We start from the raw sequence: 20,044 nt of genomic DNA, 5'->3' as shown, positions 1-20,044 counted from the left end.
AGAAAAGAAAATTAAGAAAGAGTAATAAGAGTAAAGAGAATGATGGAAGGAAAACGACGAAGGGTGATGAGAGAAGACAGAAAAAAAAATAACAGAAAAAAAAAAGAATGAATGGAGAGCAGAGAATAATGACAAGGAAGGTAGAGAGAAAGAGGTAGAGTGACGGGAGAACGAAGGAAAGGAGAATGTGGGAGGAAAGCAAGATGGAGGTAAACAGAAGAATAACGAAGAGAATAATAACTGAATAAAAATCTTAATAGGCTTTTACCCTCATTTTTCTTTAACTGTCCTCGATTTTCATTGTTCTTAAATTATGCTAGTATACTCCTTCTTCCTAGTATGCCTTTGTAAACTAGTATATCTGTATGCCGTCTCCCTTATTATGTAGTATGTATATTCTCTGTAGTGCTTCTTGCAGTATGCTTGTAAACTCTTAGTATGTTTTTCTAGTATGCCTTTCAGGTATGCTCGACTAGTATCCTTTTTTGTATGCATTTAGGAATTTGTCACCTTTCTCCAAAATGTTTTATTCGTGGAATATCCTTTGTAGTATACTTGTGAAGTGTGCCTTTCTAAGACAAAAATTTCTTGTGTATTACCTGTCTTCTACCTGTCGACCTGTTCTTTTACCTTCTTATTTTCTGTAATCAAAAGCCTTTTCTTTATGCATCCCTTCCTCATCCTCACTTTATTTAACCCTCTCTCTTAGTTAATCTCCTTCCCGCCAAGAAAAGAAAAAAAGACATTCAGCTTACCTTTCTTGGTGCCAAAAGCTCATCCATTACGCTTCTCACAGCTTATTTAAACTTGCGAGACCCCGTGGAGCTTACCTGCGAGAGAACAGAATGTATTTAAGATAATGCATCAGGTGAGAAAGAAGACAGAAATTGTTTAAGATATTTGCTTAATTGTTATGCTTCCACGGTGTCCTAAATTATGCTGATGGAAAAATTAATACCCGCTTAATGAGAAAGTGTTTATTGTGAGAGTATTGGAAATTTAGGAATATTGATATTATAATGTGAAGATATGTGAGTTGGGAGAATACTGGAGCTGTGAGAATACTGAAGGTGTGAGAGTAATGTTTTTGTGTTTATTGTGGAAATAGTTTTTGTGTTTATTGTGGAAATATTGAAATTGTGTGTACGCTGAGGATACTGATATTGTGTTTATTGTGAGAAGAGGGAAATTGTGTTTAATGTGAACATAGTGGAATTGTGTTTATAGTGAGAGTAGTGAAATTGTCTATAGTGAGAATAGTAAAATTGTGTTTACTGTGAGAAGAGTGAAATTGTGTTTATTGTGAGAATACTAATAATTGTTTACTATGAGAATACTGAAGTTGTGTTTATTGTTTATTGTTGTAACCTCTCAGTAACAATTTTATTATTGGGCTATAGTTGTTCCAGGTTATAATCGGTATGTTATGCAGTTTTGTGTGCTGGAAGAATGGTGTAGTGCAAATCTTGAAAGTGTGTGTGTGTGTGTGTGTGTGTGTGTGTGTGTGTGTGTGTGTGTGTGTGTGTGTGTGTGTGTGTGTGTGTGTGTGCTCTCCTACCCGGTCTTCCTTCTTCCTCCTTCATCTCCGTTCCATTCCTCCCCATTTCTTTTCTCATTCTCTCCTTTGCCCATCTCCTCCCATTCTCCTCTTCCCATCCCCTCTCTCCTTCTGCTCTCTTCCTCTTCTCTCTCTTTCATCTCTTCGACCCTCTCTCTCAACACTTTTCTTTCTTCCTCCCTCCTTTCTCTTTCACCTGTATTTTTCCTCCCATCCTTTCCTTATAATTTCCTTCCTTCCTTCTCATCTTTTTTGTCCCCTTTTTTCTCTTCCTTTCATCCTCCAACCTCTCTCTCATCCCCTCCCTTCCTTCTCTGTTTTCTGTCAAGCCCATCTCTCCTTCACTTTTACTCCCTCTCTCCCGTCTCCGTATGTTATATATATATATATATATATATATATATATATATATATATATATATATCACACACACACACACACATTTTCCTCCGCTTCGCTGTACGCTTCTTGCCTGCTACTGAGGTAATTAAAGCGTGACGCAGGTGTGACAAAATGTAAGCTTGGAAGTTTCTCTCTTTCTCTCTCTCACTCTGTCTCTGTCTGTCTGTCTGTCTGTCTGTCTGTCTCTCTCTCTCTCTCTCTCTCTCTCTCTCTCTCGGTAGACTGCAAGCCGGCGTTAGTTTCTTCCCTAGTTGAGTTAATACGGGTACGGTATAGAAGACGTCACAGGCCGAATCGAATTTTCTACCACCACCCCTCCGTCGCCTGAGTGAAATCGTCAGAAGGCAGCGAGAATAAACCAAGAGAGAGAGAGAGAGAGAGAGAGAGAGAGAGAGAGCAAAGTTTTGGTGTTGGTTTAAGTGCATGAATCTCGTGTCGTGCGAGATTCCGCATAATTCCTCGTAAATTATAGTAATTAGGGCCGGCACTGTAATAAGTAGGCCACCAGGAGACGCGGAGAGAGAGAGAGAGAGAGAGAGAGAGAGAGAGAGAGAGAGAGAGAGGAAAAAAGAATGAGTGGAAGTAATGAGAAAACTGAAGACATGAGTACAGAAAAAGAAAAATGTGTGTGTGTGTGTGTGTGTGTGTGTGTGTGAGAGAGAGAGAGAGAGAGAGAGGGGTATTTCCAGGATGACAGTTACTATCACCACCCGTCAGTAAAGCTTACAATAAACTGTTAAATTGGTAGAAGCTTATTACATCCCCAAAATTTATCTTTTTTTTTTCTTTTTAGGCAGTCATTCTTAGGCCATTTATTCACTTTTCTCTCTTTTTTCCATTCACTCACACTTTTTGTTTTCTTCTTTTCTTCATACTTTTCTGTTTTCCTTCATTCAGTTTTCCCTTTTTTTCTTTCACTCACCTTTTTGTTTTCATATTTCATTCATCCTTGGTTTTTCTGTCACGTTTATCCATTTTTTTTTTATACTTCTTATTGTCTTCTTTCATTGACTTTTCTTTATCTCATGCACTCATCTTTCTTTCCTTCTGCCATTCACCTTTCTTTAATTTCTTCATTCGGTTTTCTTCTTTCACTATTTTTTTCACCCATCCTTCCCTGCTTCCTGTTTCATTCACAATTATTTCTCTTCACACTTCTCCGTTTTCCTTTACATTCCTTCTAATCTTTTCTTCTTTTAGTCACACATGTCTTGTTTTATTCATGCTTCTCTGTTTGTTTGTTTTTCTCTCATTCACTCTGTTTTTTCCATTCATATTTGTCTGCCTTCCTCTTTAATTCACACATCCCTTTTTTTTCTTTCCGTCACTACTCATTAACAACTCCTTCACCCTTGACTAGTCACTCACTCTTCCCGCAACCTTGTCCCTGTTCTCTCTCTCTCTCTCTCTCTCTCTCTCTCTCTCTCTCTAATGTTCTTTGTCTGCCTTCCTCCTTCCATTTTCTTACGAAGCGCACACACACACACACACACACACACACACACACACACACACACACACACACACACACACACACACACACACACACACACACACACACACACACACACTTCTCTTTCTGTGTATGTATGTATGCATTTAACGTATTTATATGTATGTATGTATGTGTGAACGAATAAGTATGTAGGTATGTATGTTTATCAGTGAGTCTTTATTTGTATCTATCTATTTATCTGTCTATATATCTATCTGCTGTCAGTTCTGTCCCTACTCATCAACAACCCCTGCTTCATGTCTACTCACCACCACCCCCAGCCTTGTCCCCGTTCTTCCACTTCTTTTTCTCCTCCATATTTAACCTTTCCTCCCGTCCGTCTCTCTCTCTCCATCCATCTTCATTCTCTCTCTCTCTCTCTCTCTCTCCTACTTTTCCTTGCATCCGCTAATATTATCTTGCGGTTTTTAATTTTTGTCGATCGGTTTTTTGTTTTTCTTTCTTTCTTTCTTTCCTGCTGTCTCATTCCTCCTCTCACCTGTTTTTGTTTTAGCCTTTCATCTCGTTTTCCTCCCTCATCCACCTTGCGTCATTCACTTTCCCCCCGCCCTCTCTCTCTCTTTCTTTTTTTGTTTTTTGTGTCTGATCGTGTTTCTTTTACTTATGTTCAGTTTTTCTTCTGTTCAACACTGTCGGTGCTACGATTTCACTAAATGGAATCGTGTTAGCTAGAGAGAGAGAGAGAGAGAGAGAGAGAGAGAGAGAGAGAGAGAGAGAGATACGAGTTCGTCCTTGACAGCTAAAGGGTTAACTAGATCACTTTAGGCCTATGTAGTTAAGAAAAAAAAATGGGGGAGGAATAGACAAGTAGACAAGTGAGGATGGTATGATGGAGAGAGAGAGGGGGGAGGGAGAGAGAGAGAGAGAGAGAGAGAGAGGGGGGAGGGAGAGAGAGAGAGAGAGAGAGAGGGGGGGGGGAAGGCTTAAGCAGGCATGAAAGCAGGTTTAAGATAAGAGACAGAGTGATTCAGATATGGAAGAATGTCAGCGTCTCAGGGGTAGGACGACAGCAGAGCTAGATGGATGAGAGAGAGAGAGAGAGAGAGAGAGAGAGAGAGAGAGAGAGAGAGAGAGAGAGAGAGAGAGAGAGAGAGAGACGAACAGGCATAATGAGACAGTATAGAGAAATATAAGTGACCCAAGTGTAGAACTAAGCCAGATAAATATGTATAAGCAGCTAAAGATTAAAAGAGTATATATTTTTTGGATTCTACTCGTACTTTGGACATGAACTGTTTGCTCCTGGTTCCCAGCAGTCTCCTTTCGCGCAACAGGTGGCGTCACACATCTTGACAGGTCACTGCTTTGGCACTAGTACCCACCATTCATACTGAGTACCCACCCAGGCTCCCATTCAGGACTGGTTTGATTGATTTAGCGGGTGGGTGTTTTTCTGACCTGTCCGTGGGTCGTGTGGAAGATCTGGTAGAAGTTTTTTATCCCCTTGAATCCAGTCACGCATTCCCTCTTTTATTCCTGCTATCTCCGGACGGCTTTAGTCAGTGGAGGTGAGACTTTTCGATCTATAAGAGTTTCGTAAAGCCTTAATTAACCCCTTCGGAAATAGACGTCCTTAGTAAATTGAATACAAATCGTCTGGTATTAGTGAGAGTAGAAAATCGTCGGGTTGAAAGGGTTAATAAAATCCTAAATCTGTTTCCCTGCCCCAGTCTAAGATCAGTCTTGCGTCCTTTTGAGCAGCAGTCCAATGTTCTACCACTGGACGCAAGTAAGATAAGTAAGTAAGAATTGAGAGCATGACGGAGGCAACCAGGTAATGTCAAGTAGGGGGAGGTGAGGGGACGGGGCAGGCAGGTTGGTAGGTGTGGGAAAAGCGGGAGGGGGGAACGGGTCATGGATATGTGAGGGGGAGGGGGAGTAAGGGGAGGGGGAAGGGCAAGTAGGCAGGTAGGTAGGGCATGAAAGGGAGGGAGGGAAGGGTCATGGATATGCTAGAGGAGGGAGACAAGGAAGGGGACGGGTGAAGGGGGAGATGGAGGAAGGGGGTGGAAGGAGAGGAGGTGGAAGGGTGGGTGGGGTGGGGGTAGGGGATGGCGTGAGTGTAAGCGGTCACAGCTGGCTGACCCATGAGTCACACCACAACAAAAACTGGCCCCCCCTCACTACCCAAACCAAAACAAGAGACGTTTCGGCCCCGTACCAACTCGGCCACAAATATATCTCACACTCGCATTTCTACACGACCTTCGACTCCCACCGCAAGCCGAACCCTCCGTCGGTCCGGTTTGTTTGGTTTCGTCTCTGGGATACGACAGTGTTGTAATATAAGCTGGGGATATGTGTTAGGGCCGAGGTGGACGAAAACCGAGATATCCAGATGCTGGGTAAACAATCACACGCCCGCCCTGGAAACCCTTACCTGCCTTCACAGATATTCATTACTCAGCCTTAACCCTTTCAATGCAGTTACTTATTTTTTCGTTTTAGTCTTGCCATTTACAGACGATTTCCTTCAGTTTAGGGGAACTGATTGGTTGTATAAGGGCTAATGAAAGTTGCACCTAACTCATCTAGCTCGAAGAGTGTCTCAGCTGAATAAAATCGTGCCGCAGTAACACGGATAGAATACAAATAAATCGTTCAAGCCGAGTAGGACGTCTCTAGTTGTATTCATCCTCAAGCATGACGATTATTTTTACCTTCTGTGAGACCATTGATGGCGAAAGAGTGTATTGGAGATTTTTTTCCTTTAGCCCCTTTATTGCAAGAGGTATCCACGGGGCTGAATGAAATCGTCTGGTGGTGGTAGCAAGTCTGTAATTTTAAAGACGTCATCAGGGTGAAGGGGTATCCTGTTCAGCTCGAGGGCGTCTTTTAAACTATATTCATTCTACCTCTATGCCACCCTGTTCGGTTTGGGAAGGACCTCTCGTAGTGAAGGGGTTGACCAAGGCCGTAGATAATAATAATATAATAATAAATCCCTCCATTTGAAGTCTCATAAATAAAACCCCTCCAATTGAAGTCTCATAAACTGAGTAAAGTCATTTGGAAGTAGTAAGATTAAAATAAAGCTGACATCCTCGGCCTGAGTGGGCTAATTAGATATGCAGGTATTTTTTCACGCCTCCGTTTGCTCTTTGGCAGAATAAAATCGTCATACGTTAGCCAGAATTACTACCCAACTTCCCTCATGCCAGTGCAAGAATATTGACATTAACACAGTGAGTGCTGGAAAATCTCTTGGCTTAATAACATTACTTGATAATATTCTGATTCAGATGAATGGGTCGTGTAGAGCAGGGAAATTGTTATTAAGATTTCGTTATTATTATTATTATTATTATTATTATTATTAATTTTTATTATTTTAGAGTATTAAGTGCGGGAAGAGGAAGTAAAAATGAAGTGCGAGAGAGTGGTATATTTAAGGAAAGATAATGAACAGGAAAAAATAGAGACAATACAAGGAGGAGGAGGAGGAGGTGGAAGAGGAGGAGGAAGAGGAGGAGGAAAAAATTGGGAGAAGGAGATGAAGAAGGAAGGTAAGGATAAAACTGACGAAAAATGAAAAAGGAGAAGAGAAGATAAAAAAAAAAGGAAAAATGATAACGAAAAGTAAGGATGAGGATGAGGAGGAGGAGAAGGAGGAGGAGGAGGACGTTAGAAACCTGTTTTGTACAAGTTAGTGGGTCGGAGTGTCACAAGATTAAACCTTTGCTTTTGTGTGTGTGTGTGTGTGTGTGTGTGTGAGAGAGAGAGAGAGAGAGAGAGAGAGAGAGAGAGAGAGAGAGAGAGAGAGAGAGAGTGAGTTTAGGGAAGGGTGTCATGTTAGATAACGAGGTATATTTCAGTTGGCACAGGAAGGTAAGAGAGAAATATTAGTAAAAAAAAAAGTGTTGTCGATCGTGATGAAAGGTTGAGAGGAGCTGTAGGGACGTGAGGGGTAGATAGGAAAAGCACAGTAATATTGACAGAAGTGGTTAGAATAGTAGCAGTAATATTGAATAGTTGCTAAGAGAATGTAAGGATAAAGGGACTAGTAGTAGTAGTAGTAGTAGTAGTAGTTATAGCAATAGTAGTAGTAGTAGTAGTAGTTTGTTGTTAGGGCTATGTAGGAATAAATTGTTAATGAAGGTTATTAGTCAGAGTATCATATTTGGCACAAGTTAACCCTTTCTGTACAATGGCGTCTTTTTAATCGTCTTCTTGCTGCTACCAGACGATTTTTACATCTTTGGAGTTCGCCGTAGTAGTGACAGAATTAACCTCTTTATCATTTATTTACCTATTTATTTTTTCCTATCTCCAGACGATTTTACTCAGGCTTAAATTTAATGATCTTGAGGGGTTAGGTAATACTCCTTACCTGCGTAAACCCCTTCACTACGAGCAGTCCGGAGTAAAATACCTTGACGTGAGCTATAGTACAGAAATGATGGGTAGGAGTGGTCAAGGGTTGCACATGTTAAGCTCTCTGTTGGTGTGTCGTAGGTGGAATAAATAGCCTCTGGAAGGGGTGATAGGGAGAAAAGAGGAATGGGAGTGAAGAACGAAGAACAGGGTGGGAGTGAACTGCAGGTTATTATTAAAGAATGAAGAAGTGAAATGCAGAGAAAAAATGAAACACACACACACACACACACACACACACACACACACACACACACACACACACACACACACACACACACACACACACACACACACACACACACACACACACACACACACACACACACACACACACACACACACACACACACACACACACACACACACACACACACACACACACACACACACACACACACACACACACACACACACACACACACACACACACACACACACACACACACACACACACACACACACACACACACACACACACACACACACACACACACACACACACACACACACACACACACACACACACACACACACACACACACACACACACACACACACACACACACACACACACACACACACACACACACACACACACACACACACACACACACACACACACACACACACACACACACACACACACACACACACACACACACACACACACACACACACACACACACACACACACACACACACACACACACACACACACACACACACACACACACACACACACACACACACCTTGGTACTGTGGGTGAAGGCGATGTGAGAGGAAGGAAGGGAGTGTGTTGGTACTGTCCCACCGCTAAGCCAACCCCCACGCACCCACCCTCTTATATGGTCACTATTGCCTCTAAATACCCAGTACCGTGAACACAGTATTCGGGGCAGAGTACCTGATGAGTCACTTGAGAGAGAGAGAGAGAGAGAGAGAGAGAGAGAGAGAGAGAGAGAGAGAGAGAGAGGACGAAACATTGCAGATGGGAAGACTTGTAAGAAAGAGATGGATATTTGAGAGGAAGTACAAGAAGAAATGAAAGAGGAGATACATTGAATAACACTTAAAAATGAATAAAGAGGAAGAGAATACAAAACGCAGTGAAAGTATGAAGAAATAATATCAAATAATGAATTACAGAAGGACTTAGGTAGATAGAAGAGGGACCATCTAAGGTGAAGTACAATTTAGGATTTCGTTAACGTGAAGTATTTAGCTTGTGAAAATCTGAAGGGTGTTGCGGTGAAGGTCATACAAACTAAAATGGAAAGGTAAGAAATGAGAGGAGGAGAGTAAAATCCATGCATCTATCATCCCATCCCGAATTCCGAGTAGTAGATTGAGTGGGGGTGCGAGGGCGGCGGGGAGGGGGGAGGAACTAGGAACAGGAGCATATAAAAGAATCACAAACAGAAAACCCAGTGAGATAGACTTTAAATTCTTTCACACACCATTTAAGCTCTCGAAATTCTCAGCTGTGCCTCACGTTACTCAAAAAATAAGAAATCTTCACAGTTCTCTTGAGTTACGGGCTATTTTGTTCACAGCCAAATTTTAAAAAGAAATGGACAAAGAAAAGAGGGAGGAAAATGAAAATGAGACGAGGAAAACGAAGAATGACAAGTAAAACTGGGTAGAAGAATTACGGTACATTCATGGTCACGTCTTCTGTTGTTTTTTCTTCCAGCAAACTCCAGAAGATTTCATAGGATCCAGAGACTTAAAAAGTGAGTCAAAAACGAAAGGAAGAAGACAGTAAGAATAAGAAGAGAAAGGGAAAAAAAGAATAAAAATCAGGTGAAAAATATGAACAATAGGCCAGTGCTATCTTTAAAACTCCATCAGTACGATGATGTCTTTTAATTAATCTTGTCACCCCCATGAAATTTTATTCCACCTAGGAAGAGATCTATTATTAAAGGCTCTTACTTAATCTCTTCAAGTTCTAAGCTGATTAGAAACTTTGGGGATAGTAAGAATTATATATATATAGATAGATAGATAGATAGATATAGATAGATATATTCTCGGTCTGAAGCGATTGAAGAAAAAAATCTCAAGTGTTTTATGGTATTAATTACTCTTATTTCCTTTAACTCAGATTTTCACAAGTTTTCATAACATTTTCTTGTCTCAAGAGTTTTGTAATGTTTTTATTTGATTAACCATTTTCCTTTTTAAACGACATCAGTCCGAGGGGGTCATTCATATCTTATTCCACGTGGGAGAGATTGTTCGAACTGGAGGGATCAGGTAGACGGCAACTTCGCGACTAGTGGCACTTGTTAGCTGAATGAAATTGAATGGTGGAAGCATATAAAATAAAAAAAAATAAAAATAAAAATAAAGAAATTTTCGTACAGAAAAGATATAATAAGCCTTTATAGGGCTAGCCGTTTGTCTATTCCATCCATTTTTTAGCACAGAAATTTCATGAAGATTTATGAGATTAGCATATTCAGTTATAAAGATTTAAATTGATGACCTACTTTGTGTTTTATTCTTGCTCTCTCCGGACGATTTTATTCAACATAGGAGAGCTCTCGTACAGAGCGGGTTAGTGAAGGCTTTACATAACCACTAGGAAAGAAAAAACGTAATGAAAAAAACTTAGGAAAAGTTTAAAAATCATAAGAAAAGTAAACGCGTGTCATGGTAGAAGAGAGAGAGAGAGAGAGAGAGAGAGAGAGAGAGGAAGAAGTCAGTGGAATAAGTCGGTTTAATCTCAAAATGCGACAAACTTTCTTAAGCCTCGCAATTTTTCATTTTGTTTTGAAAGCATCCAGATTATTGGAAAAAAAAAAAAGTGAGATTAGTGATATTTATTCTCAGCTTCAAAAATTTCACTTAAACTTTCATATGATTAGCCATTTTGGGATATTCTCTGACCTACATAAATAAACCATTCTAATTCTCAACGCTTATGGAAATGGATGCCCAGAAAATGTGTATAAATATTTTGGAATGGATATGCCTGAGAGGATTACGAAAGGGAAAGGGAGGCTTGGGGACACGGTGACAGAGAGAGAGAGAGAGAGAGAGAGAGAGAGAGAGGATGAATATACAGGAAAAATCGAAACTGTGTGTGTGTGTGTGTGTGTGTGTGTGTGTGTGTGTGTTTAATGTTGCAGTGAGACAAATTTGGCGGTATATCTGGGTTAAGGAGCTTAGGAGGACAAAAGCAAAGGGATGGAAAAGAAAAATATGGAAAAAGGTGTGACGAGAAAGTAAAGCCAAGTGTGATAAGACTCAAGAATAAATTTTGTCAAGTAAAGCAGAAAACTCAAGAATAAATTTTGTCAAGTAAAGCAAAAGGGAGGAAGAGAAAGTAAGACAAGGAGCAAAAGAAAAAAAGAAAAAGAAAATAGATTATGAGACAGAAAGAAAAGAAAATACAGAATACGGAAAGAAAAAGGAAATAATGTACCAAATTGCGATAACTTAGGGTACAGAAGGAACGGCAGTAAAAATATCAAAAACTAAAAACAAAAAAGTGAGAAATATAAGATAGAACAGAAGGAGAGGACAAATACAGAAATGGACAGATGGAGGACTAAAATAAACGTGATATATTGTCAGGGAAGATGAATGGAAGGCAGTATATATAGAGGCTTCACCCTCTCAAAAAATAATAATAATAATTTTGAGAAGATAAAAATAAAAAAGGAATACTAATGTGAGCACTTAATAAATAAAACAAATTAGACTGGAGGATGAAATGGAACAATATAATCTGGAAAGGAAAGCAGACTGAAGGAAATACAAACTGGGAAAACTGTGTGATAAATTACGAGACAGAAGAGAAGAAAAGGAGAAGTATCAGAGGGAGCAGAGGAAAGAATAAAGCAGATTGCGATAAATGATGAGACAAGGTGAAGAATATATTTGACAAAGTGTCCTAGAAACATTCAGGCGAAGAGGGGAAAAAATAGCTTTGATTTTGAATGGAAGAATAAGATTTTTGCATTTGAGAGGAATGTAAAGTTGAAATACGTGGTTTTAGAAAGATGCACTATAATTGGAAATATTCAGAGAGGCAGATCAGATTTTGGCATTGTTGTTGAGATTATTATTATTATTATTATTATTATTATTATTATTATTATTATTATTATTATTATTATTATTACTACTACTACTACTACTACTACTACTACTTCTACTACTACTACTACTACTACTACTACTACTACTACTACTACTACCACCACCACCACCCCCACCACCACCACTACTGCAACTACTACTATTATTTTTGAAAATTGAAATGCAAACCGACTGATTTTTAGTTTCCATCTATCGTTTAGTGAGCTAGAAAGAAATCTGAAGCATTTAGAAAGTAAGTAGTACATATTTTTAGCTTAGATTTAGAGAGGATGAATATATTTTTGTCAAATGGGACATGGAAAAAAAAAAAGTGATTTGGAGAGCTTTGGAGGATTTAGAAACACTCAGAAGGAGAAGAATAAGATAAGGGAAGTTAGACTCTGACAAGAAGAACGTTTTATTGCTGAAAAGGGAGTGTACGATATACATATATATATATAAATATATATACAGAAATAAATATATATAGATATATATATAGATATACATATATATAGAGAGAGAGAGAGAAAGATATTAATTTATTCAAGAACAGATATAGAAATAAGTTCTGATTCTGAAATGAAGAAGAATATATTGTTACTGACTTGAAAGGTAACAGCGAAAACAGATTATTTATACAGCAATGGAAAGAAACTTTAGTAGAAACGTTCAAAAAGAAAAGTGGTGAGGAAATTGAGTAGATTTTTAGTGGTAGGCAGAAAAAATGTAAAAAAATTATTAACAATACAACTTAATGAGACAATAAAATAAGTCATCAGAAATAATAGAAGAATGCAGATACTAGAAAACTGGAAGGAAAACCAAAATATGAAATAGAATGATATTTCCAGAATTTGAGAAAAAAAATATATTACAAAGCATGAAAAAAGAGGTTGGTATAATAATAATATATAGAGATGGATGTAAAATGTTATATGCCGATAATAAATGAAAGGGAAAAAATAGTGAAAGAATAGTAGAGAGTAAGAAAACAAGAATCTGTTATGTTCACCAATAAGATAGAAAAACGAAAAAGAGAAAATGCCGAGTACAGAAAAGTAAAGAAAAAAAAAGGGGGGGGGATTAAGAAAATGTGACAGCTAAAGAAAAAATGAGTTCGGAATAATTTGTAGGATACGATTTTACTTCTGGATATATTTCTGTCGGGAAAGGAGGAAGAGGAGGAGGGACGAAATGAGATAGAAGACTAAGAACAGTACAGGGATAGGAGGAGGAACGGATTAGAAGGAAGGGAGCGGGATGAAAGGGATAGGGAGACGAGAAGAGGAACGGGATGGAAAGAGAAGACTATTGAGAAGAGGAGGGTAGATGGATATGAAAGTGAGGACAAGAGGGTAGACGGAAATAGAGGATTAAATTAAAGGTGGTAGAAGATGATGGGGATAGAAGAAAGAGAAGACAAATAGGGGGAAGAAGAGAGAATTGAGTGGGTGGGAGACGGAAGGCAGGATGAAAGCATTATAAGAAGCAGAAGAAGAAAAAAAAGAGGAGGAGGAGGGAAAGAAAAGACGTTACAATTAAACGAATAACAGAAAGGAGGGAAGACAAGAAAAAGGAATTTAAAAAAAGCGAAAAGAAGACAGAAGGAAACTGAAATTTTATGAAATAGGTAAACAGAACACAGTGAACTAAAGATGTGACAAAAACACGAGCAAACTGAGAAAATCGTCACCACATTGGACTTACAAAGGTATTGTAGTCAGGCTAACTCCAGACGATTTTTTCAGCTGAAAGAAATTGTAGAGTCAGAGGGTTAAATATTAGGTCATAGAGCCTGTTGTTGCTTCGGATCTGCCTGGGTGTTTTATGCAGACTAATACCAGACGATTTTACCGCTGAGAGAAGTAATTGGTCTCTTGCAAGAATAAAGTACTCAGACGATAGTACACACACACACACACACACACACACACACACACACACACACACACACACACACACACACACACACACACACACACACACACACACACACACACAGTTACAATAATCTGGTGGCAGCAGGAATTAATGTCTGTGACGAATAGTAGAACAAAATAAGTCATCGCATTGAAATTGAATCGAAGTGACAGACCCTGGAATTAATTTGTGAACTTCAATTGTCACCGGACCAGAAAGCAGCGAGAAAGTCCCCCCTCCCAAGGCTATTGGGCCAAAACTGGAAGGGGCAAAATGGGCTTTGTGTCCCTCCTCAATAAGGTCGAGTGTCGCCTGTGGTCCTTCCCCCCTCCCCTCCCTGGTTTGGCACTGGCTTGATTCGGATCCGCTTGGTTAATTTTCTGGGTTACCCTTGTCTCTGTGTCCTTAGTGAGAGAAAGAGAGAGAAACCGTAACAAAAAAGAAAAGGGCAGACATAGTAAGGTATATTTTGTGTATTATAAAGATATATACATTATATAACTTAATAAAGTGAACATATCCGAGAGGAAAGGATATACTGTATATATATATATATATATATATATATATATATATATATATATATATATATATAGACACACACACACACACACACACACACACACACACACACACAGAGGGAGAGGGAGAGAGATGGGGGAGGGAAAGAGATTTGTCCGTCCTTTTCCTTGCCAATATTTTTTCCACAGCAGCACAGCTAAATAGGGATACACCTTTCAGTCCTGATGTTATCCCTCTGGTGGAGCAATTTTTGGCCAACCAGCACCACAACAACACTTAAAATAGTGCAAAAAAAATATGTATATATTCGTTTGGCATCTTATCAGCACCATAAAAGTGTCCATTGTCCGTCTTGAAAAGGTTAGAGTTGTGTAAATTTGGTGACAAGTTGGTGGTTTTTCAGTAGTTTTTAAGGCTGCCATAACAATGCCTTAAGATAGAACAGTAAAATATGTGTTTGTTGGCCATTTTTATCACTGCCATGTTAGTGTGTCAAAGTTGAAAGATTGTGTGTGTGTGTGGCGACAGGATGGTGGTGGTGGTGGTGGTGCGGCAATTTTTGGTCGGCTACGACCACCACAAAACCAACAACATTTTGGAACATAGAACGCAAAAGCTAGCATGTTTGTTGTGCGTTTTATGACAGCCATATTTGTTTCTGTTGTTCGTGTCGAATAGTTGCGAATTGTGTATGTTTGGCGACAGTTTTATATTTTTGAGCAATTTTTTTTTTTTTTTCAAATCTCCCGGCGCTACAGACTTCGAGTAAAATTCTAAATGTGCGACTTGTTCATATTACGCCATTTGCTTCCTTAAATACACCTTTAATCAAAGTGTCATTTTGCAGTTTGAGTGGACATGTGTACAATAGATAAGATAACTTAATTCAGAAATGCCGTAAAAGAATCACTTCGAGCATTCCTTGTGACACTTTTCTTTTTCGCAGTGACATAGTGTAAGCTTAGGGTCCATAAGTCATAAATGTTTAAATATGTCAGATCTTTTGTCTACTGAATCCGGCAACGTTTTCTTGGTTTATACATCCTGCCAGCACACGATTGAATTCATTTTAAGGGTATTTCTTCTTATTAGGGCAGGTTAGAAACAGTAATCTCATTAACTCGTTCATTTCTGCCTCCAAGTCTGAACACAGTCGTCGGTAGATAGCAGCAGTATGATATAATAACCTTCTGGGGTTCAGGGAGAGTGAGTGTCTATTCAAATTACTGATGTCATTTCAGACTAACAAGTTTTCTGTTCGGGGTGGCAGTTGGTGCATGGAGTCTGTAGTAGTGTCTGTTGTTCGTGTTGAAAATTGTTGACTGGTACGTTGATAAGTTGATGGGTGGTTTGCGTCAGTTTTTGAGCTGTCTTCAAATTATTTAGCTGTTAGTTGTGCGTCTCAAAAATCAGTATTAACCCACTGCTGTAGGTTTTCTCTCGGATGACTGAAATCATCTGGTGCAAGCTTAAGTAATATTCCAAGCTGTATCAGTAACAGAGAAATGATTCCTCAGTTTTGGAAGGCTGTGATTGCTTGGATTAATCTCAGTTTAGAAAATGCTTTGACGTTTGCCTGAATAAAATCCCCAGTGTTCCAGCCGCAGGGAAAGGTTAAGGCCTGTTGTCAGTGTTCCGGAGTTGTGAGTTCTGTTTACTTTGCCACACCTCACTCTGCTACATCTCCCACTGGCACACCTCACACTGCTGCACCTCAATCCCACACTTCATGTGCAACACCTCTCACTGGCACACCTCACATTGCCACACCTAATGCTGCCACTCTTCACACTGCCACATCTTCCACTGCCACACATCACAAAACCATATCTCACATTGGCAAGCCTCAATACCTCCACACATGACGTTGCCACTCCTGCACACTACCCCATATTCCTTTGCCACACGTCACAAAATCACATCTCACACTGGCAGACCTTACACTGACACTCAGCTATACCTCGCACTGTTACACCTCACACTGCTAATACCTCACACCGTCGCATCTCGCACTGCCATAGATCACACTATCACACTGCACACCTCACACTACCACACCTCACACCGCCAAATCCTAAGAAAACTCCATACAAGCAGGTAGGTCAGGTGGGTGTGCGTTTTGTAAGAGTCTGGTGTCAGTTGGCCACGTTGAATACCTGCGAGTTTCATAAGTTTTGGCGACGCCTTGGTGGGTTGATGTTATCCTGGCGTTGTGTATGCTCTGCCGCCACAACAATCCGCTTCACGGCGCTCGATTTTTTTTTAATTCCTCCGGAGCCCTGAATGATTGCTGGAGTTGTATTTTTAAGTGATTGTGTGTGTGTGTGTGTGTGTGTGTGTGTGTGTGTGTGTGTGTGTGTGTGTGTGTGTGTGTGTACTTTTACCAACACTCCCACCCATTGTTACTTGTACAATCTTCAGTTTAAATCGTTCAGAGTTTGAGGGTTTCTGTGTGATGATTGGTATACCTGCGAACATACTTATCCACATCAGTACGATAATTAGCGAGATAGTGAATAATTACTTTCTAAACCAACTGATGTGATTTTGGAACCCTATCAGTTTTCTCGGAATCTTGTGGAATCGTTTCATAACTGTTCGACTAAAAAGTAGATCGACATTACACTTTGCAATTATCTGGTCAAGAAAAAGTGTTGTTGCAGTTCCCCTACCTTACAAAACGCAAATAATAATAATAATAATAGTGTTTCCTATAATGTTTCAGTTTTTATCCATATTCAAGTTTTAGAATATGTAAGGGAGGGCGATGTGTTTTAGGAAGGTGGGTCGTCCATGAGTAGGTACAGAGATATCGTTTGTCACTCGCACATCGTCCTGTTCGACCGTCAGCCACTGTGTGTCGTGTTAATTTTAGCTGAGAACGCGAACGGAGAGGCAGACCCCCATTTTATTCATTTTTTACGATCATATCAGCAGTATGTGATGACTGAATATTACTGACCGCACTCTCTAGTATGGGATGCAGGCTGATTACATCTAATATCCATAGACGCTACGTAAATATCCATCAAGTTGCGCACGCACACACACACACACACACACACACACACACACACACACACACACACACACACACACACACACACACACACACACACACACACACACACACACACACACACACACACACACACACACACACACGGGCATCGAACCAGGGCAAGTTCTGATATAAGATTTTAATGTTACTGTAAACCGATCCCCTTAGAAGAGAAATAGTCTTTTTTTTTTTTTTTTTACAAGTTAGGTTGTGAAGTGTTTGGTAGCTGTATGAGTGAAAATAAAAGTGTGAGCAAAAATGCTGTGTAAATAAAAGTAATTATATAATCAAGTGTAAAAAAAAAAAAAAAAGACAGAACAAAAGTATTAAAAAATATCCAGTGCCAAAAAAAGTGTAAACAGAAAATAAGGGTAAAATAAAAATATAAACAAAATTCCTCTCAAATAAAAGTAAAAAAATCCATAGCTTAAAAAGTACGGGAATAAAAAGTCCAATGCAAAACAAAAGCTATAAATAAAAATCCAATTTAACACATTTCTAAGATCAAGAGAGTTTCAGGATGCAGCCCATAACCCCCAAATTTGTCCCAGGAAAATCACCCACCCGGTTCTTGATCACAGGAGCCCGTTTTTGTCCACAGCCCGATGGTGTGGAGATACAAGGCTCATTGGGCAGGGAGGTAAATGCTGGTGAGGCTGGTGGTGGTGGTGAGAGAGATAGGGAAGTGAGGTGATGGTGGTGGAGGGTGGGGGAATTGGGTGATCGTAGTGAGTTACAGAGATTGGATGGTGGTAGAGGGTGAGAGAGATTTGAGAGACTGGGAAGTGGTGGAGGCTGTGAGAGGCTTGCAGGTGAGAGAGATTGTGGGGTGGTGGAGGGTGAGAAAGGCAGATAGATCAGGTGGTGGTGGTGGTGGTGGTGGTGGTTGAGAGTGAGAGAGATTTATTGGGTGTGTTCTGGTGTGATATAATCTGTGCCTCATTTAGTGGGGACATGGTCGTTTTAGAGGGATTATTAATGAGTGGGTTTTGTTCTGGTGAGAAGGTAGTGGTGGACTGTTAGGGAGAGAGAGAGAGAGAGATACATTCCCTTTCACACCCAGCCTGGCTCGTCTTACACACACCCACGTCTGTTCTTACCTGTGCTATCTTGTACACGCATCACCACCATCTTACGTTTACACTATTATCTTTGGAGTTCCTTTATCTAATACTGACAGTGTCTCACCCACGCCTAGAGTCACTTTTACACCCCCACCCATGCCATCTTACACACACACACACACACACACACACACACACACACACACACACACACACACACACACACACACACACACACACACACACACACACACACACACACACACACACACACACACACACACACACACACACACACACACACACACACACACACACACACACACACACACACACACACACACACACACACACACACACACACACACACACACACACCACCTCTAATGACCACTCAGACTTTAATCATACACCAACCCTTCTAAAGATCACCCAGAAAACTGTAAAGCTCGTCATCTTTAGCACCCCACCAACGAAGAAGAGAGAGAGAGAGAGAGAGATGGTGTTCGTGCCCCCAACAACAAGGGTTCCTCCCATCTGAGGCCTGTCGGAGTACACCTCATTAGGCTTGACTGAGTCTGATTGGAACCCTGTTAGCATTGATTGGGAGACTGTTAGCCTTGTGACTGGTTTGTGGGAGGTCTGTGTGTGTGTGTGTGTGTGTGTGTGTGTGTGTGTGTGTGTGTGTGTGTGTGTTTTCTACTAACACATTCAGAGTCGTATTCTAAATGGCATAGGGGGCTTCGTAGTGCCTGTTTCTTAGCAGTTTATTTTCCACCTTGCACCTTAATTTCTCTTGTATGTTCCATATATCTGATTAGCATTGACACAGTTATCATCAGTAACATAGAAGCGAAATATTAATAAGGTGTAATGTGCAAAATAAATCGCTGAGGAGGTGGCGTCACGAAATCTCTGGGACGGACTAGAAACGCGGTCGTAAATCGGAAGAAACAAAAAAGCTAGACTTAAAAAAAAAAAAAACGCTATTCCTGCTATTTTCTGATTATATATTGAAGCCTTTTGTAGTGAGGGAGGTTAGTAAAGCCCAAATCTAAGTAAATCAAGCTTATTATTTAGTTAGAAAATTCTCTCCATAACATGAACGCGCAATTGCTAAAGGTGGAAAATACGTACCAGGATTGGAGGGGTTTACGCATTGCTAAGAGGACGTAGTTTTCATATTGTCGATTTTTCCAGACGGTTTCATTCATCTTGGGAAAGTTTGGAAAGACTATGCTAACTTGAGGGAATATTTAATCATTCACTTCCCCTCTCGCTACTGCAGGTCTCCTAAGCTGAATAGAAGCGTATGGGAATTGCAGAAATAAATGCAAAAGTATGTGTGGAATTGAGGAGACAGACCCGTTTTTTATGAGGGGAGAAGATGGTTTGGTGGTGTCAAGAAGAGAGAGAGAGAGAGAGAGAGAGAGGTCAGAAACACACACACACACACACACACACACACACACACACACACACACACACACAGCCAAGCGAGTGAGTTCAAGGTGTGTCTTTTGTGTTT

General features: G+C 40.1%; 1 protein-coding gene across 5 annotated transcripts in view; it reads right to left on the bottom strand.

Moving 5' to 3' along the window:
- egr (TNF superfamily member 12 eiger) overlaps window positions 1-20,044 on the bottom strand; it is a 138,495-nt gene that overhangs the window by 97,746 nt on the left and 20,705 nt on the right. Inside the window, exon 1 of one of the 5 annotated variants that reach the window (XM_080265991.1) lies at window positions 756-822. The exons of the other annotated variants lie outside the window; for them this stretch is intronic. Within the exon in view, the coding sequence (XP_080122117.1) occupies window positions 756-782 (27 nt within the window). The 5' untranslated portion in view covers window positions 783-822. Of the gene's footprint in view, window positions 1-755; window positions 823-20,044 lie in introns of those variants that run through there. 5 annotated transcript variants of the gene reach the window in all.

Source organism: Coenobita brevimanus, chromosome 18 (genome assembly GCF_032717465.1).
Source record: "Coenobita brevimanus isolate Jiangsu-jjx chromosome 18, ASM3271746v2, whole genome shotgun sequence".
In the NCBI taxonomy this organism is placed as follows: Eukaryota; Metazoa; Arthropoda; class Malacostraca; order Decapoda; family Coenobitidae; genus Coenobita; species Coenobita brevimanus.
Note: the sequence above shows the minus strand (reverse complement) of the source record. Positions and strands in the feature narration are given on the sequence as shown.